A 25,986-nucleotide genomic window follows, 5' to 3' on the forward strand; every position below is an offset into this window, starting at 1 on the left:
GAAGCGGTGGCGGTCACCATCCACGAGATTCTCCGTCCCTGGTGAGCCAGAAGCGTGATGGGGTGCATCTCTTGCAACAAGCTGTAGGCTTCGATAAGCACCAGTTTCCTCACCAATCTGTGCTGAAGAAAGCAAAGAGGTCAAACTCATTCCTCTGCTCCACCTGGCAAGGAGACTAGGTCATGGGATAACATGGGTAGGAGAGTGTTCCAGGGCTCCATATTGGTGGCCCATATCGCTTCCTACCTGTTTTACATGTCATAATACACCCGTAATCTCTGGAAGCAAGTCCAGGAGGTTGCAGATGGCTTTGCTCAGCAGCCTCAAGAAGCCCTTATAGCTACTGTCTGCCAGGGCCTTGAGTGTGGGAAGTACGAAGTGCATGCGGCCTACAACATCTTTGAGATGACTGACTGTGTAGCTGCCGCCGGCATCTGTGTCTCGCTTGGCTCCATGCCTCGGACCTTTGCCCTGAGGTTCAGGACCAGCTGGCTGACCTGCTTTGCACGGGGATAACCTTTTTGGTGACAAGGTGAAGGATGCGGTCGCACAATTGAAGGATCACCATGAAACCCTCCAGCAGTTGTCAGCTACTGTCTCGTCCTCTCCATCGGCTTCCAAGTGGTCTTCCCGGCCTGGGCCAAGGAGGCCCCTTTACAGGCAATGGAAGTATTCCCCTCCTGCCCCTCACTCTTGATCACAGCAGACCAGCGCTAGGGGCAGATGTCAGCCATGGAGCCCCAGGCCCTAGCCAGTGCCCCAGGCTAGCCCTGCTATGGGGTTTTGACTGGCTGCGTGGGAGTATTAGCCAGTGGTATTGTCCAGTACCGGAAGACTCGCCAGTCGGAGGCCGGCTCTGCTTTTTTGTGGATCAGTGGCCGTCCATGACTTCGGATCAATGGGTCCTGTCAATCATCCAGCACAGCTACAGGTTGGATATTATGGCTGTCCCACTGGATTCTCCCCCGTGCCCACTTTGGGGTCCCATCTTGTATCCAGACTTGCTCGTAGCGGAACTCTCTACCCTTCTAATAGCCAGGCAATAGAGCCCATTCCTTGGGAGCAACAGGAACAAGGTTATTTCTTGATTCCAAAGAAAACAGGAGGCTTCCGTCCCATTCTCGATCTGTGAGCCTTGATTAGGTTTCTCAAAAGAGAAGAGTTCAAGATGGTATCCTTGGGAACCCTAATTTCTCTCTTCCAAAGAGGGGACTGTCTTTGCTCCCTCAACCTGAAAGACTTACACCCACATCAAGATCTCTCCCAGTCACCGGAAGTATCTCCGCTTTATGGTGGACTGCTGGCATTTTCAATATCACATACTCCTGTTTGCCTGGCCTCCGCACCAAGGGTCTTCACAAAGTGCTTGGCCATGGTGGGCACCTGTTTGTCAGCTGGGGATCCAGGTCTTTCTATACCTGGACTAGTTGGTTAAGATCGGCACTCAAGCTGGAGTGTTGGGGTTGATACGCTGGACCATTCGAGTATTGAAGCACCTGGGGTTTTCAATCAATTACCCAAAATCCCATCTCCGTCCGTCATCACGGCTGGATTTCATAGGAGCCATGTTGGATGCGACACAGGCGAAGGGCTTTTTGCCCCATGACAGGGTCTGCGCATTGCAGTCCCTGGCGGGGCAGATCTAGGAGAGCCAACTAGTGTCAGCACAACACATGTTGCAGCTTTTGGGGCACATGGCCGCAACTGTCCACGTTACTCCATTCACCCGTCTGCACATATGCTGAGCCCAGTGGCAATAGGCCACTCAAGATCTCCGGGTTCGCATCCAGGTTTCCCCCACTCTGAGATTTCCTGGCTTGGTGGAGATCCCCATCCAATCTGGAGTGGGGTATGCCATTTCAGGTTTCCCCAACCGAGATTATTCTTATCACAGATGTGTCTCACCTAGGTTGGGGAGCCCATGTCGACCGCCAGGGCCTCTGGACCGCCCAAGAAGCCCGGTGTCAGATAAACCTCTTGGAGCTGCGGGCGATTCAGTAAACACTTGGGCCTTCTGGGATCGCCTGGCCAACCACGTGGTCCTTATTCGGACAGACAAGCAGATTGCCATGTGGTATATCAGCAAGCAAGGAGGCACTAGATCCTTCCTCCTCTGTCAGGAGGTGATGCAGATCTGGTCCTGGGCTCTGGCTCAGGGAATGTTGCTCCTGACAGTGTACTTGGCCTGGTGGACAGGCAGAGTCTCACCTTCTGACCCCACGAGTGGTCCCTGAAGCAGGAGGTGGAAAAACGGATCTTCTGTCTCTGAGGAGCCCTGGACATAGATCTATCGAGTAAGAAAAGGGAAGTGATAATCCCCTTGTACAGGTCCTTGGTGAGGCCTCACCTGGAGTACTGTGTTCAGTTCTGGAGACCGTATCTACAAAGAGACAAGGACAAGTTGGAGGCGGTACAGAGAAGGGCGACCAGGAAGGTGGAGGGTCTTCATCGGTTGACATACGAGGAGAGAATGAAGAATCTAAATATGTACACCCTGGAGGAAAGGAGGAGCAGGGGTGATATGATTCAAACTTTCAGATACTTGAAAAACTTTAACGATCCAAAGACAATGACAAACCTTTTCCAACAGAAAAAAATCAGCAGAACCAGAGGTCACGAGCTGAGGCTCCAAGGAGGAAGACTAAGAACCAATGTCAGGAAGAATTTCTTCACGGAGAGAGTGGTGGATGCCTGGAATGCCCTTCCGGAGGAAGTGGTGAAGTCCAAAACTGTGAAGCACTTCAAAGGGGCATGGGATAAATATTGTGGATCCATCAGGTCCAGAGGACGCATATAAAGAGCAGGTAGTAAAATACTGCACGGAGCGGCAGTAGCCACAGAGGCATTCACGGAGCGGGATGCCAGTGGCCAGTGGTAGGTGTCCACCTTCATGGAGCGGAAGGATGTAGGGCTGTCATCTCCCAATTAAATAAAAAACAAAAACAAAAAACAAAACAGGGATGGGATCCATCAGGTCTAGAGGACACATATAAAGAGCAGGTAGTAAAATACTGCACGGAGCGGCAGTAGCCACAGAGGCATTCACGGAGCGGGATGCCAGTGGCCAGTGGTAGGTGTCCATATAAAGAGCAGGTAGTAAAATACTGCACAGAGCGGCAGTAGCCACAGAGGCATTCACGGAGCGGGATGCCAGTGGCCAGTGGTAGGTGTCCACCTTCACGGAGCGGAAGGATGGAGGGCTGTCATCTCCCAATTAAATCAATAATAAAAAAACCCAGGGATGGGATCCATCAGTTCTAGAGGACGCATATAAAGAGCAGGTAGTAAAACACTGCATGGAGCGGCAGTAGCCACAGAGGCATTAACGGAGCGGGATGCCAGTGGCCGGTGGTAGGTGTCCACCTTCACAGAGTAGAAGGATGAAGGGCATCCATCTCCCAATTAAAAAAAGAAAAGAAAAAAAGAAAAAAAAACAGGGATGGGTTCATGGGCTTATAGGTATTACCAATTATTAGGCTTTTCAATATTTGATGATAGTTAATGTGACTTTCAAGGCATTCTTCACTTTCGGTGCATGTCCGGCATGACTCCTTGCTTCAATGACAGGGGAAAAGAAAAACTGATACTTCACACATTTCCAGCATTGCCCTCTGCTTCATGGCAGAGAGCTATGCTGCCGCTTACCCAACTAATCAAACTTAATATTTCACTTGGAAGCAGCTCCAGCACTGCTCTCTACATTAATGGTGGGGGTGAAAAGGGAATTAGAACATAAGGTTACTAAGAGCCAAGAGAAACAGTTAAGTATGAGAACAAATGTGTGAAGCTTGCTGGGCAGACTGGATGGACCGGTTGGTCTTCTTCTGCCGTCATTTCTATGTTTCTATGTTTCTATATTTGCCGCCCCCTGCAACAGGAAGGTGCCTCACTTCTTCCTGACGAGGACAGATGGCCAGCCAGCTAGGGATGCCTTTGCCCTCCACTGGGAGACGGGTCTCCTCTATGCATATCCTCCACTCCTGTAGGTAGAAAGACTCTCTTGAAGCTTCGCAAGGACCAGGGGACCATGATCCTCATAGCCCCTCATTGGCCGAGACAGGTTTGGTTTCCACGCTTGTGGGAGCTCTCCCAGCGGGACTCAATCTGTCTTGGGACTGTCCCAGACCTTCTCTCGCAGGATCAGGGTAGGCTGCACCACCCCAACCTCTAGGCTCTGTCCGTCACTTGGATGTTGAGCGGTTGATCTTGTAGCCTCTTGACCTCTGAAGAGGTATCTCTAGTCCTTGTGGCTTCAAGAAAGCTTTCCACGAGGAAGTTTTATGCATTGAAATGGAGGAGGTTTACCGTCTGGTGCGAGCCAAAGAATCTTGACCCCTTTCCTGCCCGATCTGGAACCACCTAGTTTTTCTGCTGCACCTCTCAGAGGCTTGGCTTAAAACCATCTCCATTCAGGTGCATCTCAGTGCCATAGGGGCTTCCACCAGGGGGTGGATGGTTCGCCCATCTTGGTGCAGCCGTTTGTGGGACAGTTCATGCATCGGTTACGTCAACCTCATCCTCCCCTATGGACCCCAGCAGTGTCCTGGGACCTTAACGTAGTGTTGGCCTGGTTGATGAAACAAACATTTGAGTGGCTGCACTCCTCAACGCTCAAGTATTTGACCTGGAAGGTCATATTCTTGGTGGCAATCACGTTGGCGTGAAGGGTCAGTGAGCTGCATGCCCTAGTGACTTATCCGCCCTACACGAGATTTTTTCCATGACAGGGTGGTTCTGCATACCCACCCTAGGTTCCTGCCGAAGGTGGTGACAGATTTCCACATTAACCAGTCTATCATCCTGCCTACCTTCTTCCCTAGGCCTCATTCCAACCAAGGGGAAAAGGCACTGAACACACTCTATTGTAAGAAGGCGTTGGCTTTCTACCTGGACCGGATGGCAGGCCATAGGCAGTCTTCCCAGCTCTTTGTCTCTTGACTCCCAACAGGCTGGGGGTGCCTGTGACTAAGCAGACTCTTTCTACCTGGCTAGCGGACTGCATCTCCTTTTGCTATGACCAGGCAGGACTGCAGCTGGGGGGCCAATTCATGGCTCATTCAGTTGGAGCCATGGCAACCTCGTGGCTCATCTGCATGCAGTTCCAATGGGGAAGATCGGCACAAGTCTCTTTCTATATTAAGAGTCCTTTTAATTTTATAAAATTTGTTCACTTTGATTGTTTACCGATTTTGTGTAATTTTTTATTCTTTTTTAATTTGTTTGGTTTTACATTATCTTTGTGAACCGTTTTGATAAAACTTCCATTTGTAAAAACTGTATATAAATACTTTAAAATAAATAAATAAAGGCTGCAATGTGGAGTTCTCGCCATACCTTCGCAGCTCATTGTTGCCTGGACAGGGACAGCCACCGGGATAGCAGGTCTTCAGGAATCTCTTCCAGCTGTGAACCCAACTCTTCCTACCTAAGGCCCATTTTTGGGTTCAGACTGTTCCCGTTGTGACCACTAGCACCTCTGTTGTTGTGTCCATTGGCACCTAGTTTGGTGTCTATTGGTTTCCTTGGTTTTTGGGTCGAGTCTGTAGCTAGGGATTCACTCATGTGAGAGTTACCATCCTGCTTGTCTTAGGAAAAAGCAAAGTTGCTTACCTGTAACAGGTGTTCTCCTAGGACAGCAGGATGTTAGCCCTCAGGAAACCCGCCCGCTACCCCGCGGAGTTGGGTTCTCCTAGTTTGTTTTATTTTTTTGTCATCTACTTAACGAGACTGAAGAGAAGACCCCTCGTGGACGCATGGATAGTGGCATGCTGGACATGCTCAGTGTGCCAGTCAAAGTTTACCATGCTGGGCTCCATCTGATGTTGTCACCCATATATGAGGGCTAACATCCTACTATCCTAGGAGAACACCTGTTACAGGTAAACAGCTTCACTTTTATATTGCTAATGTGTTTTATGTTTGTATAGGCAGAAGCCCCCATCAGACCAGTAATCAGGCCATATCGACGGCCAACAGCCCAAGAGGTCTGTTACCAGAGAACCCTGAATGCGCAGCAGCAGGCAGCACAGCTGGAAGCAGTGGTTCAAAAGTCCACTCTGACTGTTCCAGGAGAGAGGCGACGGATTGCCCACGTGCCAAGTGCAGCACTGTCTGCAGTAGTGAGGCCGACTTGCTCACCCGGTATGTGTGATCTTAGCTTCTGGCTCATTGGAAAGCATAGAAGTGGTATAGGAAGCAAAAACAGAAAGAAGTTCAGTGGATTTATAATCCATGTAGCATTTGGAAGCTTTGGGAGAAACTCCATTATATGAATGATGAAAGCTGTACTATCATATGTCTAGCTTGTTACAGACAAAAGATTGAATAGCGTATCTATGAATGTTTGTGCAATACTTAAAAAGAAATGTATTTATCATGGAGGGAGCGTGGTATCATTTTGATGACATCTGCATGCTTAGTGCTTTCCATAAATTACTGTAATATTTTTTTTAACTGAATCTTCTTTTTTTTCTTTCAATTCTGCAGTCATGACAAACACAGCAGCCAGCAGTGTGGTGTCTTCAAATGGCTGCAGTGCCAGTAATATCGCTCTGAAAGCCCGAACGCTGTCAGGGATGGCATCCAAAACCACCACCACTACTGCACAGAAGAGAATTGCACATGCCCCTACGCTCCAGGTAAAACTTCTCCTCAGTGGGCCACAAGCTAGCATGTTGATCTTGCTTGCTTTTCTGGTCAACAGAATTTTGGCCCCACCTCTGGTGTAACACAGTTTTGGAAGGCAGAGGTATTGGCCTGCAAACTGGTAAAGGATAAAAAAAAATCATCCATAACTATTAAAGAAAAGATAACCAATAGAAGATCCCATGTTCTAAAATCTAAATTACTCTTGCACTCCTTTCTGCACAGAGTGTTTTCTTATAAAAAGAAGCTCACAGGGGGGGTGTCCCTAGATTATATAGAAAATGGGAGAAGGTTTTCTGTGACTAACTTGAGTGTCTGGCCGGAAGGTTTCTGATGTCAGTCTCACCGACCAATCAGCACAAGTACTGAGTGGCTGCTCATGTTGATTGGGCAAAGACTCCAGCAGGACAGACAGGGTTGCTAACTTTTAGCACCAGTTAGAACCAGCACATGATAACATACTCGCAAAAACACCCTCATATGACTATGAAAGTTTTCAGAACATACATTGTACCACTTTCATGCTTCTTACTGAAAGAAAAATTCAAAACCATAGCTCTAACCTCTCGATGGACTTTGGAGCTCTGCAATATAACCAACACACTGCACTAACCACTAAGTTACACTCTCTCTTTTTCCCCTTATTCCCTCCCTGTATCCCTCTGACTTTTTCAGTCGATAAGCAGGGCTGAATTAGCTATTACATATGGGTGATGTCATCCAGTGAAACCAAACAGACCTCTCTCTTAGCTAGTAGAGCTTTTTTCTCTTCTTTGATCTGCTGGAATTCCCAGTCGGGCGTTGCTGTGTGAGCTCCCGCTATCTTTTTTTTTTTTTTCGCACTAGCACGGACATGAGCTTATATTGATATTGATTTTTTTCTGTGAATATCTTAAAAACTTTTTCTTAGAAGTTTCCTTGCAGCCTCAGCAGCCCCCAGACAGCACTTTTCAGCGCTACCAAAGCAAAAGGTAAAATGAGTTCCCTGTACATACCAGGATCATTCCAGACCTTGGGTTATGTTCCATGTCCAGCAGATGGAGTCAGAACACAAAATTCCCAGGGGAGGACCCATATAACCACGCCTCCCCTGTAACAGCTCTCAGTAATGTTCTGACTCCAGCAGATGTGAGCTGGGGACTTGTGGTCCCCAGCTTGTTAGCTTAGGGCTACCTCCTCAGGGGGATCAAGTTTAAAAAAAAAAAAAAAAGTTTTAAATTTACAGTTTAGGTCATTTTGCTAAGGCTCCTCTTACAGCAGGGGGAGAGCTCTCTGCTGGTGCTGGCTCATCGCTCTCTAGCCTGGTGACTTGCTGACAGGCTGTTGCCTGTTTTCTTTCTTTCTTTTCTCATTTTCCTCACTGAGGGCTCAGTTGGGGTAAGTGTATATTTTGTTTCATCTTCTTTTTCAGCGGCAAGCGTCCGTAGAAGACTGCAATTTTTTGGACTCCGTTCGGCTCTCTGAGGTGAAAGTCGGTAGCGCCGGCCTCTCCCTCCTGACCCAGGTTTTCCCCCCTCCCTTTTGGGGAGCGACAGACGTCCCGACCTGCGGCCCCGCGAAGCACCATTCCCCGGGGCCGCCTGCTGTCAGGAGGGTAATTCCCCGTCAGGTCGGTGGGGGACCGTGGCAAGCGTCCGATGCCGGGTCGGCGCTCATTTTAGGCGTGAGCCACCTGTAGAGCCTCCACTCCCCCCCTCTCCTTGCGGCGATGCAGTCCGCGGCGCCTTGTGAGGGCTCCGACAGGGCCGGATTATTTTCTGAAGAGGGTCTGTGCTCAGGCTGTTTCCCCGAGGGGGAATGTGCGCCAGCTACTAACAAGGACGTTCGAGCTACAGACCGCGTGGGAAGGAAGCGCCAGGCCCCGTTCCCTCTCAATGCGGGAACGGCGGCCATTTTGTTGCAAGATTCTGATGCCGCGCTTTCTGAGGAGGACACGGATAATCCGTTCCCCCACTTCTAGGCCCGTTTTAGACCCTTACTCCGAGTCTAATCCTGGTAGGCAGAGGGGGGATCCCCCAGAGGGGGATCCCCCCTCTGCCTACCAGGATGCCAGGCCTGCCAGGATGCCAGGCCTGCTGCTGCGCATTCAGGGTGACCCCTCAGGATGCCAGGCCTTTTCCCCTGAATTCATAGTCCTGATGCACAGGGCTTTTCTTCAGAGCAGAGACACGACCTTTGGGAGACTTCGTCGGGGGAAGGACAATCCCAGGACCCTGACGTGGACGACCCCACCTTGGCAGCCCAGGTGGAGGGCGACAACCCTAGGGTCCTCCGCATCTTCCAAGCGGCGGAGTTAGATGACCTCATTCCCTACATCCTCCAGGAAATGGATATTGATCCACCTCCGGAACCGGTGGGGCCTGACCCGGCTCTCAAGAAGGGGGACCCCCTCCTAGCAGGACTGCGGCCTCTAGCCAAGTCGTTTCCCACTCATCACAAGATCTTGCAGTTGATCACTCGGGAATGGGATTCCCCGGAGGCCAACCTTAGGGTCGGTTGAGCCATGGAAAAATTGTATCCTCTACCGGCCGATTTTTTGGAAATTCTCAAGGTTCCCGCCGTAGATTCTGCGGTATCAGTGGTCACAAAGCATATCACTATTCCTGTCACTGGAGGGACGGCGTTGAAGGATATGCAGGATCGGAAGCTGGAGGTTTACCTCAAGCGTATCTTTGAGGTCTCGGCCTTAGGGATGCGGGCGGCTATCTGCAGTTCCCTCGCACAGCGAGCGGGTCTTCGGTGGGTGCAGCAGCTTCTCACCTCCCAGTCCTTACCAGACGCTGAGGCTCACCAGGCGGACAGACTGGAAGCCGTGGTTGCCTATGGAGCGGATGCTTTATGTGATCTTTTAAGGGTCCTAGCCCGAACCATGGTGGCGGCGGTCTCAGTGCGTCGGCTCCTTTGGCTTCGCATTTGGTAGGCTGATGCCTCTTCCAAGACACGTTTGGGGTCCCTTCCTTTTAAGGGTAGGTATCTTTTTGGTGAAGACTTGGATCAGATCATCAAGTCCCTTAATGAGAACGCGGTGCACAAGATGCCCGAAGATCGACCCCGTTCGTCAAGATCATATAATTACTCCAGAAACCGTTAACGTAACCAGCGGAGAGCGCGTCCTCAGAGGCAACAGCTACCTCGGGCTCCCTCTTCTCATTCGCACTCCTGGAACCGGCCCTTTCGTGGGCACCGCCAGGGTAAGGCAGCGCAGGGTGCTGGTACATCCGCTAAATCTACCCAATGATGCCAGACGGACCCGCGAGGTGGTCTCTCGACTGGGGGGTCACCTTGCTCTCTTTTACGAAGAGTGGGTCCAAATCACGTCGGATCAATGGGTTCTGGATATTCTAAGACGCTGTTACGCTTTGGATTTTGTTTGCGCTCCTCTGGACCGGTTCCTGTTTTCCCCTTGCGGGTCCTTAATCAAACAGGGAGCCGTGCGGCAGACCCTCAATCGTCTCCTTCAATTGGGGGCCATAGTGCCGGTGCCAGCCGCCGAACTGGGCTGGGGGCATTATTCAATCTACTTTGTGGTTCCCAAGAAGGAGGGTACTTTTCGTCCTATCCTGGACCTCAAGCAGGTCAACCGGTCCCTCAGAGTTCCTCGTTTCCGCATGGAGACACTCCGTTCAGTGTTAGCGGCAGTTCATCCGGGAGAATTCTTGGCTTCGTAGGATCTCACGGAGGCGTATCTCCACATACCAATTTGTCAAGCTCATCAGCGTTACCTACGCTTCAAAATTTTGGGTCAACACTTCCAATTTCACGCTCTTCCCTTTGGCCTGGCCACAGCTCCACAGGTTTTCACGAAGATCATGGTGGTAGTGGCGGCAACCTTGCGCAAGGAAGGCATCCTTGTGCATCCTTACCTAGACGATTGGCTCATCCGTGCAAAGTCACGAGCGCAGTGTATCCTCGCAGTCGACAGAGTGGTACAACTTCTCCAATCTCTGGGATGGATTGACAACTTCACCAAGAGCAGCCTGGTCCCGTCCCAGTCGTTGGCTTTTCTGGGAGCTCACTTCGACACCAAGAATGCCAGGGTTTTCTGCATCCGGACAGAGCTCATTCTCTGCGTCAGCAGATTCAAGGATTTATGGCGCTCGAGACGCCCACTGCCTGGGACTACCTGCAGGTACTGAGGACCATGCCTCGACCATCGATCTGGTTCCTTGGTCATTTGCGCATCTGAGGCCTCTGCAGAGATCTCTACTCTGTAAGGGTTTAATGGTGGAGTATGGAAGGCCTAGAAGAAGGGAGTTGCAGTAATCCAACTTAGATAGTAGGGTAGTCTGCAGGACTAGGCGAAAATCATGGGCATGAAGGCGTGGCTTCAGTTTTTTAAGGATGTGTAGTTTGTAGAATCCTACTTTAAGGAGTGATTTGATGTGGGATTTAAAGTTGAGTTGTTGATCTAATGTGACACCTAAGTCTCTTACAAATGGTGGGTGGGGGATGAGGAGGGGGGTGGGAGATGTGATTTCGTGTTGGTTAGAGATGATGAGGATTTTTGTCTTTGCTGTATTGAGCGCAAGTTGGAAGTTGGATAGGAGGGTGTTGATGGAGACAAGGCAGGATTCCCAGAAGAGCAGGGAGTCCTTGATGGATTTTTGGATGGGGATGAGGATTTGCACGTCATCCGCATAAAGGAAAAAGTTAAGGCCTTGGTCGGAGAGTAGATGGCAGAGGGGTAGAAGATAGATATTGAAGAGGGTGGAGGATAGGGAGGAACCTAGGGGGATGTGTGCAGATTCCAACTTGTCTATTTTTACTAGGTATTCTCTGTGGGAGTGATATGAGGTGAACGAAGATAGCACTGTGTCAGATAGGCCTATCTCTGCCAATCCTGAGAGGAGGATTTGGTGATTTACCATGTCAAAGGCTGCAGAGATATCTAGGATGGCGAGTATATATGATTTCCCTTGGTCCATGCCTATGAGGATGGTATCTGTGATTGCTAGCAGAAGATTCTCAGTGTTGCGTCCTTTACGGAATCCAAATTGGGATGGGTGAAGGACGTCATGGTCTTCGAGGAAGTCAGTGAGTTGCATGTTGACTACCTTCTCGAGAATTTAGAAGATGAAGGGCAGGTTGGAAATGGGCCGGTAGTTTGTGGGGTCTGAGGGGTTGAGGGAGGATTTTTAAGGAAGGGCTTGACGACTGCAAGTTTAAGGGGGTCTGGGACTTTACCAAAGGTGAGTGAACAATTGATTAAATCAGCTAATGGTTTTACAATGGATGTGGGTATGGCGAGCAAGGTTTTTGAGGGGATGGTGTCTGCTGTATGGGATGCTGGTTTCATCTTTCTCAGTATGGATTCTATCTCCAGGGTGGTTGTGGGGTCAAAGGGGTAAATAAAGTGGGGTCAAACCCACTTTATTTACGCGGACGACGTCCAGATTCTCATCCCAGTCACCGAATCTCTTTCAAAAACCCTCGACTTCTGGAACAGTTGCCTACAGTCCATCAACCTCCTATTATCCAGCCTTAATCTAGTGCTCAATACATCAAAAACCGAACTCTTGATCATCTCACAGAATGATAATAATCTGGCTTGCAGCAACCTACTTGCTTCATTTCCATCCTCCATCACCCATGTGAGGGACCTCAGAGTCATCCTTGATAATAGGCTAAATCTAAAAACATTTATCAATAACACTACAAAGGAAGGCTTTTATAAACTTCAAATCCTAAAAAAGCTTAAACCCCTCCTGCACCTACATGACTTCCGCTCGGTTCTGCATGCCATCATATTCTCAAAAATTGACTACTGCAATTCCCTCCTACTCTGCCTTCCTGCTTCCTCCACCAAACCCTTACAGATGCTACAGAACTCTACCGCAAGGATCCTGACGAATACCAAAAGAGAAGAACACATATCTCCTGTTCTAAAAAATTTACACTAGCTCCCCATCAAATTCAGAATCCTTCACAAAACTCTAATGCTAATTCACAAGTCCATTCACATGCAAACCGCTCTTGATTTAATCAGCCCTCTTCGGCATCACACAACTGCCAGACCTATAAGATCAGTATACAAAGGTTCACTCTATGCTCCCCCTGCCAAGTCCTCTTTCAGAAAACGTGCCCTCTCCACAGCGGGGCCCACACAATGGAATGCTCTACCACCTGATCTTCGCCAAGAAACCTGCCAAAGGACGTTAAAAAAAAAAACTTAAGACATGGCTCTTCAGCCAGGCGTTTCCCTGAAGACCTGCGGTATGCTATCAGACTCTTTTTACACTTCACAGCACCACTTAATACAGTTTAAAGGACCTTTATCTCTATTTGGTTATGCTGTACTTAAACTTATATTTTTATCACTATTCTTTCTCTTCATGTTTTTTATTTTTTTTATTTAACATTTCTTTTATACCGATATCCGTTCGCACATCGTATCGGTTCACAGTGAACAAAAAACCATTGGGCAGTGCCCGTACATATAACATATAACAGATAACATAATATAATATGATGAACTAGGCAACATATAAATAAATTTTTGGGAGGAGCCCTTACATATAACAGGCATCAATGGGTAGATGCTATGGAATATAACTATAACTATATACATGAAAGTGCAAAGTACAAAATCATCAGACATAAAGGCGTTTATACCAAGTTATCAGTATAACATTCATAGGGGGGTTTTATGTAATAGGGGGTGAGATGGAGTAGGCTTGCTGAAAGAGCCATGTTTTAATTTTCTTTTTGAAAGTGGGGGTATAGGTCTCTATGCGGATATCATGGGGCAGTGAGTTCCATATGGTGGGGCCGGCAAGAGAAAAGGCTCTGTTAATAGTGGAGGAGAGCTTAAAAGATTTAATAGATTGGGCACGGAGTGTTCCTTGGAGAGCTGGGCGTGTAGGTCTCTTGGAGGTACGAGGTAAGAGGGGGGGGGGGTTAAGCCAGTTGAGGTTGGAATTTACTAGACTCTTATGTATGATCGAGAGTACTTTTTGTACTCATATTTGGTTATATTGTTCATATATGTTCTTGTTCTTATATGTTGTATTCTTCTTCCTCTTCTCTGACCCCCTGTCAACTCGTTCTGTAGTTGTTTATCCTGGTTAAAATCTCCCTGTTTTTTATCATTCTAACTTCAGTTATATGTAAACCGATGTGATATGATTTCCATGAACATCAGTATATAAAAAGCTTATAAATAAAATAAAGGACTGGAAAGTGATTCCATTGTTGTTTGGTAGGGGGGAGATAGGTGGGGGATTAGTAGGGCAGCGAAGTAGAATATTGTCAATTTTGTTTTTAAAATATTTTGCTAGTTCATCACATTTCTTATTGGTATTTTCTTCGTGGGAGGTGGAGAGGGGGGACTTTGTAAGTTCTGCAAAGTAGGAGAAAAGAGCATTTGAGTTAAATTGATAATCGTGAATTTTGGAAGAGTAAAAGTCCCGTTTGGCTTGAAGGGTGGCCTGTCTGTAATTGTACAATGTTTGTTTGTATGTTGCTTTGTGCGCGGGGGAGGGTTGTCTGCGCCAGGTGCGTTCTTTTGATCTAAGATCTTGTTTTATCTTTTTAAGATTGTTGGTGTACCAAGGTTTCTTGTCTGTGAGAGTGGTGGGGATTTCGTTGTGTACTATGGGCATATTTTATCGGCTATCTTGCTGGTGGTGGTGTTCCAGGATTGTAAAGCAGCGTCTGGGTTGGAGAGGTCAAGGTTCTTGTCTACTTCCTCAAATGCAGAGGAGAAGATCCTCTGAACAGGGTTTGCGGAGAGAGAGAATTTTGTTTTGTAGTTGCGGGACTTTGTGGGGGGTGTTTGTAGAGAGGCAGGTATTGATGAGGAAGTGGTCGGACCAAGGGATGGGGGTGGCTATAGGGGGATTAGTTACAGTGACATGCGAGTTAATAAAAAGGAGGTCAAGGGTGTGACCTGCTTTATGTGTGGGGGTAGTGATAAGTTGTCTGAAGCCTAATGCTTTAAGGGTGATCATGAGGGTTTCACAAGCGGGTGTGGCAGGGCTGATGTCCACATGGAGATTAAAATCTCAGAGAATGATTGCAGGGGTTTCTAGTTTGAGATTGTCTTCGATACATTCAACAATGGGAGACGGGTCATATTCGAGTAAACCTGGGGGGGCGTAGATGAGGCAGATCTGAAGGGCGTTAGGTGTAAAGAGACCAATTTCTAGTCTGGGGGGGCGGGTTGGGGTTTGAAGTTGAGGTGTTTTTTGGTGGCCAGGAGTAATCACCTCTTTTTTTTTTTTTTTTTTTTTTTTTTTTTTTTTGTCGCGGGACCGAGAAGATGTCATAGGACTATGAGGGGAGCTGGTTAAGGAAAACATGATCAGTGTCTTTTAGCCACGTTTCAGTAATAGCACATATATCTGGATTGTCATCTGTGAGTATGTCGTAGAGGATGGGGGCTTTCTTGAGGATGGATTGTGCATTGAAAAAGGATAATGCTAGCGTGGATAGGCCTAGAAATTGGGTGAGAGGGGAGATCATGATGGGCACTAATGCTTTATAAACACTAATGCTAATACACTGTGGATCCATAAAGTCTAGAGGACATGAATGAATGTGGAAAAAAGGATTTGCATTCACAAAAAAAACGGGGAGTAGCTTGCTTGTTTCAGCGGTTACTACCCCAAACTAAATAAGCCTGGTACTTCACTTTCAATGCATATCCAGCATAACTCTCTGCTTCAACGGCAGGGGGGATGAAGAAAAGTGGATCTATATACAGACAACCAACAAGGACTGAATTAATAGTCTGGGTAAACAAATAAGCATGGGTGTAGCTTGCTTATTGCAGCGGTTACTACCCCTAACTAATTAAGCTAGATATTTCACGTAGATGCAGCTCCAACTCTGCTCTCTGCATTAATGGTGGGGGTGGAAGGGAAATAGAACCAAAAGGTTACTAAGAGCCAAGAGTATGAGGGGGAAAAAAAAAAGTGCGAAGCTTGCTGGGCAGACTGGATGGGCCGTTTGGTTTTCTTCTGCCGTCATTTCTATGTTTCAAAAGGGAAACTTTGATAAAATGAGGAAAATAGAAAGAAACTGAAAGGTGCAGCTGTAAAGGTTGTGTTCAATAGGCTTAGACATTGTTAAAAATACAATCCTGAGGCGCAGTCCATATGTATTCCACACATTAAGAAAGGTGGAAAGAAGGCAAAACTATTACCATCATGGTTAAAAGGTGAGATGAAAGAGGCTATTTTAGCTAAAAAAAATTCTTCAAAAATTGGAAGAAGGATCCATCTGAAGAAAATAGGATAAAACATAAGCATTGTCAAGTTAAGTGTAAAACATTGATAAGACAGGCGGAGAGAATTTGAAATGAAGTTGGCCATAGAGGGAAAACCTCATAATTTAAAAACGTTTTTTAAATATATCCGAAGCAAGAAACCTGTGAGGGAGTTGATTGGACCATTAGATGACCGAGGGGTTAAAGGGGCTCTTAGGGAAGATAAGGCCATTGCAGAAAGACTAAATGAATTCTTTGCTTCAGTGTTTACTAATGAGGATGTTGGGGAGATACCAGTTCTGGAGATGGTTTTCAGGGGTGATGAGTCAGATGAACTGAACGAAATCACTGTGAACCTGGAAGATGTAATAGGCCAGATTGACAAACTAAAGAGTAGCAAATCACCTGGACCGGATGGTATGCATCCTAGGGTACTGAAGGAACTCAAAAATGAAATTTATGATCTATTAGTTAAAATATGTAATCTATCATTAAAATCATCCATTGTACCTGAAGACTGGAGAGTGGCTAATGTAACACCAATATTTAAAAAAAGGCTCCATGGGCAATCCGGGTAACTATAGACCAGTGAGCCTGACTTCAGTGCCAGGAAAAATAGTGTAAACTATTCTCAAGATCAAAATAGTAGAGCATATAGAAAGACATGGTTTAATGGAACACAGTCAACAAGGATTTACCCAAGGGAAGTCTTGCCTAACAAAACTGCTTCATTTTTTTGAAGGGGTTAATAAACATATGGATAAAGGTGAACCGGTAGATGTAGTGTATTTGGATTTTCAGAAGGTGTTTGACAAAGTCCCTCATGAGAGGCTTATACGAAAACTAAAAAGTCAGGGGATAGGAGGCGATGTCCTTTCGTGGATTACAAACTGGTTAAAAGACAGGAAACAGAATAGAATTAAATGGTCAGTTTTCTCAGTGGAAAAGGGTAAACAGTGGAGTGCCTCAGGGATCTGTACTTGGACCGGTGCTTTTCAATATATATATAAATGACCTGGAAAGGAATACGAAGAGTGAGGTTATCAAATTTGTGGATGATACAAAATTATTAAGAGTAGTTAAATCACAAGCGGACTGTGATACATTACAGGAGGACCTTGCAAGACTGGAAGATTGGGCATCCAAATGGCAGATGAATAGTGGAAAGTGTTCTAAACATCAAAATCACAGAACATATAGAAAGACATGGTTTAATGGAACAAAGTCAGCATGGCTTTACCCAAGGCAAGTCTTGCCTCACAAATCACTTTTTGAAGGAGTTAATAAACATGTGGATAAAGGTGAACCGGTAGATGTAGTGTACTTGCATTTTCAGAAGGCATTTGACAAAGTTCCTCATGAGAGGCTTCTAGTAAAAGTAAAAAGTCATGGGATAGGTGGCGATGTCCTTACGTGGATTACAAACTGGCTAAAAGAAAACGGTGAGTAGGATTAAATGGTCAATTTTCTCAATGGAAGGGAGTGGGCAGTGGAGTGCCTCAGGGATCTGTATTGGGACCCTTACTTTTCAATATATTTATAAATGATCTGGAAAGAAATACGACGAGTGAGATAATCAAATTTGCAGATGATACAAAATTGTTCAGAGTAGTTAAATCACAAGCAGATTGTGATAAATTGCAGGAAGACCTTGTGAGACTGGAAAATTGGGCATTGAAATAGATGAAATTTAATGTGGATAAGTGCAAGGTGATGCGTATAGGGAAAAATAGCCCATGCTATAGTTACACAATGTTAGATTCCATATTATGATCACTATTGCCAAGCGACCCCACCACCGTTACCTCTCTCACCAAATCTTGTCCTCCACTGAGAATTAGATCTAAAATTGCTCCCTCTCTTGTCAGTTCTGGACCAATTGCTCCATAAAAATGTCATTTATTCCATCCAGGAACATTATATCTCTAGCATGTACCGATGATACATTTACCCAGTCAATATTGGGGTAATTTAAGTCTAATAACAATAATTTGTGGAAATCGAAATAATTATAAATATTAGCCTAAGAAGGTGTCAGCAAGCCTGACGTTATATGTCTTTATGATAGACACTAACCGGTCTACTCAATCATTCACCTTCATCATTTTTTAATTCTGCAAAAATATTTTTATGAAACTTTTTTTCTTTTTAATTTAAAAATCCTCCATCCATGAAATTCAAGATGAAGTAGACTCTTATCACGCAAAACATTCTTATCGCCCTACACAGGCCGGTGTTTCGCTAACTCAGCTTCATCAGGGGCATTTTCAAAGATTGTTTTAGCAAGAGTCAGTTACCATTCAGACAGGGACGAACGTCTCGACCATCTTGTCAACGGGAAAATGGAGGGACGTTCGTCCCTGTCTGAATGGTAACTGACTCTTGCTAAAACAATCTTTGAAAATGCCCCTGATGAAGCTGAGTTAGCGAAACACCGGCCTGTGTAGGGCGATAAGAATGTTTTGCGTGATAAGAGTCTACTTCATCTTGAATTTCATGGATGGAGGATTTTTAAATTAAAAAGAAAAAAAGTTTCATAAAAATATTTTTGCAGAATTAAAAAATGATGAAGGTGAATGATTGAGTAGACCGGTTAGTGTCTATCATAAAGACATATAACGTCAGGCTTGCTGACACCTTCTTAGGCTAATATTTATAATTATTTCGATTTCCACAAATTATTGTTATTAGATTATTATTGTGGTTTTCCACCGACTCCTTTATTTTGTGTTGTGGTAATTTAAGTCTCCCATTATTAGCGCACTACCAATTTGGTTAGCTTCCCTAATTTCTCTTAGCATTTCACTATCAGTCTCACCATCTTGACCAGGTGGAAGGTAGTATACTCCTATCACTATAGTCTTCCCCGACACACAAGGGATTTCTACCCATAAAGATTCAATTTTGTATTTAGTCTCATGCAGGATGTTTATCCTGTTGGACTCTATGCCATCCCGGACATAAAGCGCCACACCACCTCCCGGGCGCTCCTCTCTGTCATTGCGATATAATTTGTACCCCGGTATAGAACTGTCACATTGGTTGCCCTCCTTCCACCATGTCTCTGAGATGCCAATTAAGTCTGTCATCATTCACTGCTATACATTCTAATTCTCCCATCTTACGTCTTAGACTTCTGGCATTAGCATACAAACACTTCAAAGTTTGTTTTTTGTTTGTATTTTCATTCTGCTTTTTTAATTAATAGGGATAAGTTAGAATTTTTAGCTCAGCTTCAGGCAGTTGGCCTACTAGCTAGTTACAGGCACTTGGACTACTTTTCTTATAATTGGAACCTTACTGTCGGGATGCCCTAATTCTAATGCATCATTAGTATCCTTTGAAGATACCTCTCTCCGAACCGTGCGCTGCTGAGTAACTGTCAGCTTTCCCCTTTGTTCTAGTTTAAAAGCTGCTGTATCTCCTTTTTAAAAGTTAGCGCCAGTAGTCTGGTTCCACACTGGTTAAGGTGGAGCCCATCATAATTAAAATAGATTAACAATAATTAACAATAGAGTGACATTAGAATAACAGTAATTAATATTAGATAAGGAGTAGACAGAATAACAATAATTCACATTAATATAACAGTAATTAGCATTAGATACGTTGTATCAGAGCTTGTAATGAGACCTTAAATATATGTAGTATCAAAGACAGTGAAGAGGGACTTATGTTGGACGGATCATGATGGAGAGGAAAATGTGTTGAGGGAAGCTTGGTGTCTATTGTGTGGATGGATAGATTTGTTGGTGAGGTGGTGGAGGGCGGTGTTTACCCTGACTGCAGGGTTGGGACCTGATTTTGGGTTGGTTCGCGTGTGTTGGGAAAGCTTTGCAGAATAGCCATGTCTTAAGATTTTTCTTGAACGATTGGGTGGATGGATCTGTTCTTAGTTCCGTGGGGAGTTTGTTCCAAAGGATGGGGCCGGCAATTGTAAAAGTTCGATCCCTTGTAGATATCCAGTGAGTGGCTTTGGGGGGCCGCATTTGTAGGAGTCCAGAGTTTTGAGGAGCGAAGATTCTGTGTGGGGGTATGGAGGAGAAGGGGGGAGGACAGCCAGTTGGTTTTGTTGTTGTGGAGGATTTTGTGAATGATGGTTAAGGTTTTGTACTGTATTCTCTTAGGGATTGGAAACCGGTGTAGGTCTTTAAGGATGGGTGTGATGTGGTCTGATCTCTTGCCGTTTGTGAGGGCTCTGGCGGCAGCATTTTGGAGTAGTTGAATGGGTTTGAGGGTGGAGGCTGGGAGGCCCAGTAGTAGGGCATTACAGTAGTCGAGTTTAGAGAAGAGCCTGTAGAACTGTTCAAAGGCCTTGTGGGTATAGCAGTGGCTTGAGCTTTCTTAGGATTTGGAGTTTGTAGAATCCGTCTTTTAGTAGGTTGTTGATGTGTTTTTTGAAGTTTAGTTGATTGTCTAGTATGATGTCAAGGTTTTTGACTGTAGAGTGTGTTTGGTTTGTGAGAGGTTGTGTGGAGTGGTTGGTGGAAGGTGGTGGGAAGGGTTTGTTGGATATGTATAGAATTTCAGTTTTGGTGTGATTGAGAGTAAGGGATAGTTGTGATAATAGGTGCTTTATTGAAGCGAGGTGTGCGTTCCATCACTCTAGGGTGTGCGTTCCATCACTCTAGGGTGTGCATTCCATCACTCTAGGGTGTGTTCCATCACTCTAGGGTGTGTTCCATCACTCTAGGGTGTGTTCAATGGCGTCTTTGGGAGTAAGTTTTGTACATCGTCGGCATATACGTAATGTAGCAGTCCTGTTTTTTTGAGGAGTTTGCATAGTGGGGTCATGTAGATGTTGAATAATGTTGAGGATAGGGAAGAGCCTTGTGGGACTCCGTGGGGGAGGGGGATTTGCTTTGATTCGGTATCGTTGAATTTGACCTTGTATGACCTGTTTGATAGGTAGGATTTGAACCAGTTGAGCATTGTCTTGAAGTCTGATTTCCTTTAGTCTGTATATTAACGTTTTGTGGTTTACGGTATCAAATGCGGCTGATGTGTTGAGGAGGATGAATAAGTAGGAGGTGTTGTGGTTGAGTCCTTTAAGGATTGTGTCTGAGAGGGAGAGTAGTAGTGTTTCAGTACTGAGGGAGGTCCTGAAGCCGTGTTGCGCGGGGAAGAGAATATTGTGAGAGTCCAAGTGTTCGAGTTGACGGTTTACAATTTTTTCGAGAATCTTGGCTATGAAGGGTAGGTTTGATATTGGTCTAAAGTTTGCTAGATCAGTTTCGTCGAGTATAGGTTGTTTGGTGCATTTTAGTTTTTCGGGGAAGATGCCTTGGTCGAGTGAAAGGTTGATTATGGTAGCTATTGGTTTGGCTATGTGGTTCGGTATTTGTTTGAGAAATTTTATGGGAATTGGGTCTATGGGATGAGCTGCAGGACTGATGTTTTGTATGATTGATTCAATTTTGGTTGATGTGACGAGATTGAAGTGAGACCATTTTGTTGTTAACTGTGTGTGGGTCTGTTGTAGTCTCGATGTTTGGGTTAAGGTTTTTTGCTATTAGGTTTAGTATTTTGTTATTGAAGAATTGAGCCATGTGGTCACTGGTGTTTGTCTGATTGGCTGTTCTGAGTGTATTTTGGATCGGTTGAGTGAGGTTTTTGACACATGCAAATAGGGTTCTTGGGTTGTATTGGTGGTTGTGGATTTTGGCGGCGTAGTAATTGCGTTTGGCTTTGTCTATATCTGTTTTGTATATGTATAATATGGTCTGGAAGCTGTCTTTTTTTTAGTTGGAGTGGGTTGTCGTCTCCATTTCTTCTCAGCTCGTCTTAGGAGTTTGGTCTTCCTCAGTTCAGGAGTGTACCATGGTGCTTTCTGTTTGGTGGATGTTTTGAGTTCTTTCTTGATGAGTGGACATTTGATCTTGGCGAATTCAGCATTGATGTTGAGCCGTGAGTGTTGAAGTCACCCAGTACTATTGCTGGGATGTTCATGTCGATGTAGTTGGCAATGGTTTCTATTAGCAGGGATAGATTGTTTAAAGTGACCTGGGGAGAGTAGTTGAGGATTTGTAGCTTCTTTGATTTGAAGAGCTCTGCTTCGAGTGGTGGAGAGAGGTTGGTGGGATGAATTCAAATTTCTTTGAGGCAATGAAGAGCAAGCCACCTCCTTTCTTTTTAGGTCTGGGGAGTGAGAATATGTTGTTGGCTTTTATGGGTAGTTGGTTGATAAGCACTGTGTCGGTGGCTTTGAGCCATGATTCAGTGATGCAGAGGAGATCAGGGTGATTCTCAGTTAGGAAGTCCTGTATCAGTGGTAGTTTTTTTGTGATTGTGCGTTGATGAGTGTGAGGGTGGTTAGGGCTGTGAGGTATGAGTTGTTGTGGGTTGGGATTTTGGTTAGATTGTCATGTCAACACGCTCACTATGTAAATGATTCTCTGGGTAGTCACGCACTGTTACAATATAGTACTAAGTTAGAAATTCTATTTTACCTATAAAAGAAGGATCAGTTCATGTATACAATGAGATGCTGGTGGTCAGTTTGTCAGAGAAGTGGCATCAGCATCTCCCAAGAATACTTATATTGATCAATAACAAATTATACTTTCTACAAAATCTAAGTGTTCTTGTATCCCTGGGTAAGCATCATAAAGTGTAATTTGGCGCTTAACACTATCGCCTCGTTCTGGATCTGAAGGAGGTGCATGCAGCTCTGAGTGTGTCCGATGGGAATCATTATGCTCTGTAACTTTAGCTGTCTGCAAATGAAAGTTCCTGGCTTCTCTGGATCTCACAGAAGCATATTTACATTTTCCCATCAGTGAAGAGCATTTTTTGGGTCCTGCGCTCCCGCTTGGGTTGGCAACTCCTTCTCGGACATTCTGAAAAAAGATGCTCAGATCATATTACACCCACATTGATCCAGTTACACTGGTTATCTATAACCGAACGAATCAAATATAAAATTGGCATGACTATACACAAGCTCATTAACGATGACTCCAGCCCTTGGACAAATTCCTTGCTTAAACTCTACCAACCTACTCGCTCTTTATGCTCATCACAACATTGCCTTCTGGAAGTCCCCTCACCAAAAGTTGCTCATCTCTACATCACCCATGAATGTTCCTTCTCCGTTCCTTCTCCGTTGCAGGTCCTGAATTCTGGAACTCATTCCTTTTTGAAATGCGGCAGTGTAACTCTGTTAAAAACTTTAGAACCCTCTTAAAAACATTGTGTTTTGTGATGATACATGATTTTATTTTGTTATATTTATTAGTTTTAGTATTGCTGTTTTTATGCTCATTCCTTTGTAAATTGCCTAAACCTTTTTTGTGTTAGGCGATCCATAAATTTAGTAAAATGTAGAAGGGTGGTAGAGTATGGCATGAGGAGGATGGCTTATTCTCTCATCTCACAGATTTCTGAATGTTGTATTTAAGGGACCCATCTGGCCTTATCTTCCAGTTAACATATGAATGTTGCTGTTTACATTATTTCAATTAATTTTGTTCAAGTTCATTCATGATGACAGTAGGGAAGGGGCAGTCTGCTTACATGCTTGCTTAGATGGGGGCCTCTTTATTATGAATACAAGAAAACATTTGAAACAGTAAGGCGGTTTGGCTATTGTTTTTATGGCTCGGATGGGGCCTCCTTACTCTTGGTGAACATACAGGCTAAAGTTTGAAAATGGAAGGATGTCTGGCTATTCCATGCTTCTATGGCTTGGATGCGGCCTCCTTACCCAATGACGTAAATAAAAATAAGGGGAGGCCAGACTACTCCATGGTCCTTGGTGGACAAGGATGGTGATTTCCTACCTTTGGATGGTGACAGTAAAGAACTGTACCTCATAACAGTTTCACGAAAATGCCCGGATGGACCCAGTTTATCATGAGAAATTGAATTGTAATATAGAATAAAAGCTGTGGCCATATCATTCTCCAAATCAGTCTTATTTTCGTTCTTGGTATGAGCCAAAAATCTAAGAAGGAAAGGGGTAATGTGTGGTGGGGAGGGAATAGGGATGGAGGCTGGATCTGCAAGTTGCAGCTGGGCAGTGTAGTGAGTCCCTCCTCTGAGGTAGGAATTCACTTACACTCAGTTTTTTCTTTAATGTTGGCAAGCCAGTTCTTCCATTTCTGTCTGGTGTGCATTTTCCAGAGTACAAGCTTAAAGAGACCAGTCATCCCTACTGAGTTTGGTGCCAAAGTCCCCACCAATATCCGCCAGCGGTACCTCAACCTCTTTATTGATGAATGCCTGAAGTTCTGCTCCTCTGCCCAGGAAGCCTTTGATAAGGTCTGTATCACGCCTAGTAATAAAAACAGAGCAAGATTCAACAATTGGATTAAAAAAAAAACCTTGCAGAAACCAAAAGGTTTGATATACTGTGAAGAATGTCAGGACTTTGCATCAATTTTAGGTAGCACATGGTGTACCCCTTTAATGAGAAAAGTTAGTTAATTATTAACCATGCCATAATAATTATGCTTTGTAATATGCCTGATTTCTTTCCTGTGTTTAATTCTTGAGTGTTGTGATAAATGATGCTTTACAAATTTGCTCTCTACCCTTCCCTATCTTGTTCCAGTGGCCAGGAGCATTGCTAGCATACTCTGCTGTGATATACAGTTCTTGTATATGGTGGGATTTTTTAAAATATAATACTCAGATAAAGATTTATAACTTGCAGCCAGCTTTTCCATCGCTGCGAAACATACGTTGTGATGTTGCCGCAGAAGTTCAGATATTGGTTGAAAAAGCAAAAGGTGCATCCCACTATTTTGCTTCTTAATTGCAGGCTCTCTTGGAGGAGAAGATTGCCTATGACCGTAGCACGAGCCGCAACATTTACCTGAATGTGGCTGTGAACACACTCAAGAAATTACGGACTCTGACACCCAGCTCTCCATCTTCCATAAACAGTGGGTACCACACAGATCTTTTTCCTAGGTGGGGGTTCAAATTGTCACGGGCACTGTGAAAAGAAAGAGAGTTTCCAAGCCTAGTTATCTAGCAGAAAATAACCCAGAAATCTTGTAGGGAGACTAGAAATAATGTCCCTAAACGGACAGTTGTACATAGAAAGATTGAAAAGGGTTTTTTTCCAGCTAAGTTTAGGACTTACCCAAACAAACCCCAATTTTACATATCCTTCCCCAATGAACAGTAAAGTTTTAGCTGGGTAAGTCATTTAAAAACTTAACTGGATAAAGAAACAAGAGGCAAGACGGAAGCGTTCCAGGGGCTTAAATTTACCTAACTAGTGCTGATTTTCAGCACTAACTGGATAAAGTGTTATCCAGCTAACTCTGGTGGTTGAAATCTCAGGCCTAAAGTTAGCCGGCTAACTTGTTAAATATTAAAAAGTTACCATGAGGGGGGCACAACAGCCCCCCACAGAATACCATTTTTTTTTCTGGCCTAAAGACAAAGTAAAATATACGGTGCTGAGATAAACTCCCCTCCTGCCCAACTCTCCAATGTTAAGGTAAAAGCTATTGCCCTGGTAACCCTTTCCAAGCCTGTATCCCCCTGCCTCCCAGGTCCAAGGCCCCTTCCTGCCCACCGTCTATTTGGATCCAGAACTCCCCAAGCCAGAAGGTAGTAGAGTCTTATTATGCGCTCGGTTGTGAGCAGTCAGCGACTCTGAACACCAAAAGCATGATAAGTCTGTCACTTACTGGCTTAGGCTTTAAAGGTTTGGGGTATTCAAGGTGGGAGCGGAGGGGAGAGGAAGGGCCCCTGAATTATATCTGCTTTCATTTAAATATCTGGGGGAAGTGGGGCACAGGTTTGGAAGGGGTGACTGGGGCAGAAGATTTTACCTTAACATCTGAGGGCTGGGCAGGAGGGGAAGTGATCCAAGCACTGCACATTTTATGTTTTGGTTGGAAAGAAAGTAGGGATCTTGTGGGAGTCTCTAGGGGCCTCGTGTGTAAACAATAATGAGTAAGCTGGTGAGCGGCAAGTTTTCAGAGGACAAGCAGGATGGTAGTCCTCACACATGGGTGACATCATCAAATGGAGCCCCGACACGGAAAACTTATGTTGAAGTTTGGCACATTGAGCATGCCCAGCATGCTCTGTACCATGTGTCCATACGGGTCCCTCTCCAGTCTCTTTCTGCGAAGCTGCAAGCATCGCGGTGTGAATGAGCTCACTTTAGC

At 45.2% G+C, this 25,986-nt stretch overlaps 1 protein-coding gene across 4 annotated transcripts in view; it reads left to right on the forward strand.

Annotated features, from left to right (window-relative positions):
- Positions 1-25,986, forward strand: part of REXO1 (RNA exonuclease 1 homolog) — a 184,380-nt gene that overhangs the window by 79,023 nt on the left and 79,371 nt on the right. For all 4 annotated transcript variants that reach the window (XR_003858346.1, XM_029613958.1, XM_029613959.1 and 1 more), the window contains exons 4-7: positions 5,928-6,141; positions 6,487-6,638; positions 23,978-24,115; positions 24,618-24,741. Coding sequence is in view for 3 of the 4 variants with exons in the window: in XM_029613958.1 (XP_029469818.1) it covers positions 5,928-6,141; positions 6,487-6,638; positions 23,978-24,115; positions 24,618-24,741 (628 nt within the window). In the remaining variant the exon portion in view is untranslated. The remainder of the gene's footprint in view (positions 1-5,927; positions 6,142-6,486; positions 6,639-23,977; positions 24,116-24,617; positions 24,742-25,986) is intronic.

Source organism: Rhinatrema bivittatum, chromosome 8, assembly GCF_901001135.1.
Source record: "Rhinatrema bivittatum chromosome 8, aRhiBiv1.1, whole genome shotgun sequence".
In the NCBI taxonomy this organism is placed as follows: Eukaryota; Metazoa; Chordata; class Amphibia; order Gymnophiona; family Rhinatrematidae; genus Rhinatrema; species Rhinatrema bivittatum.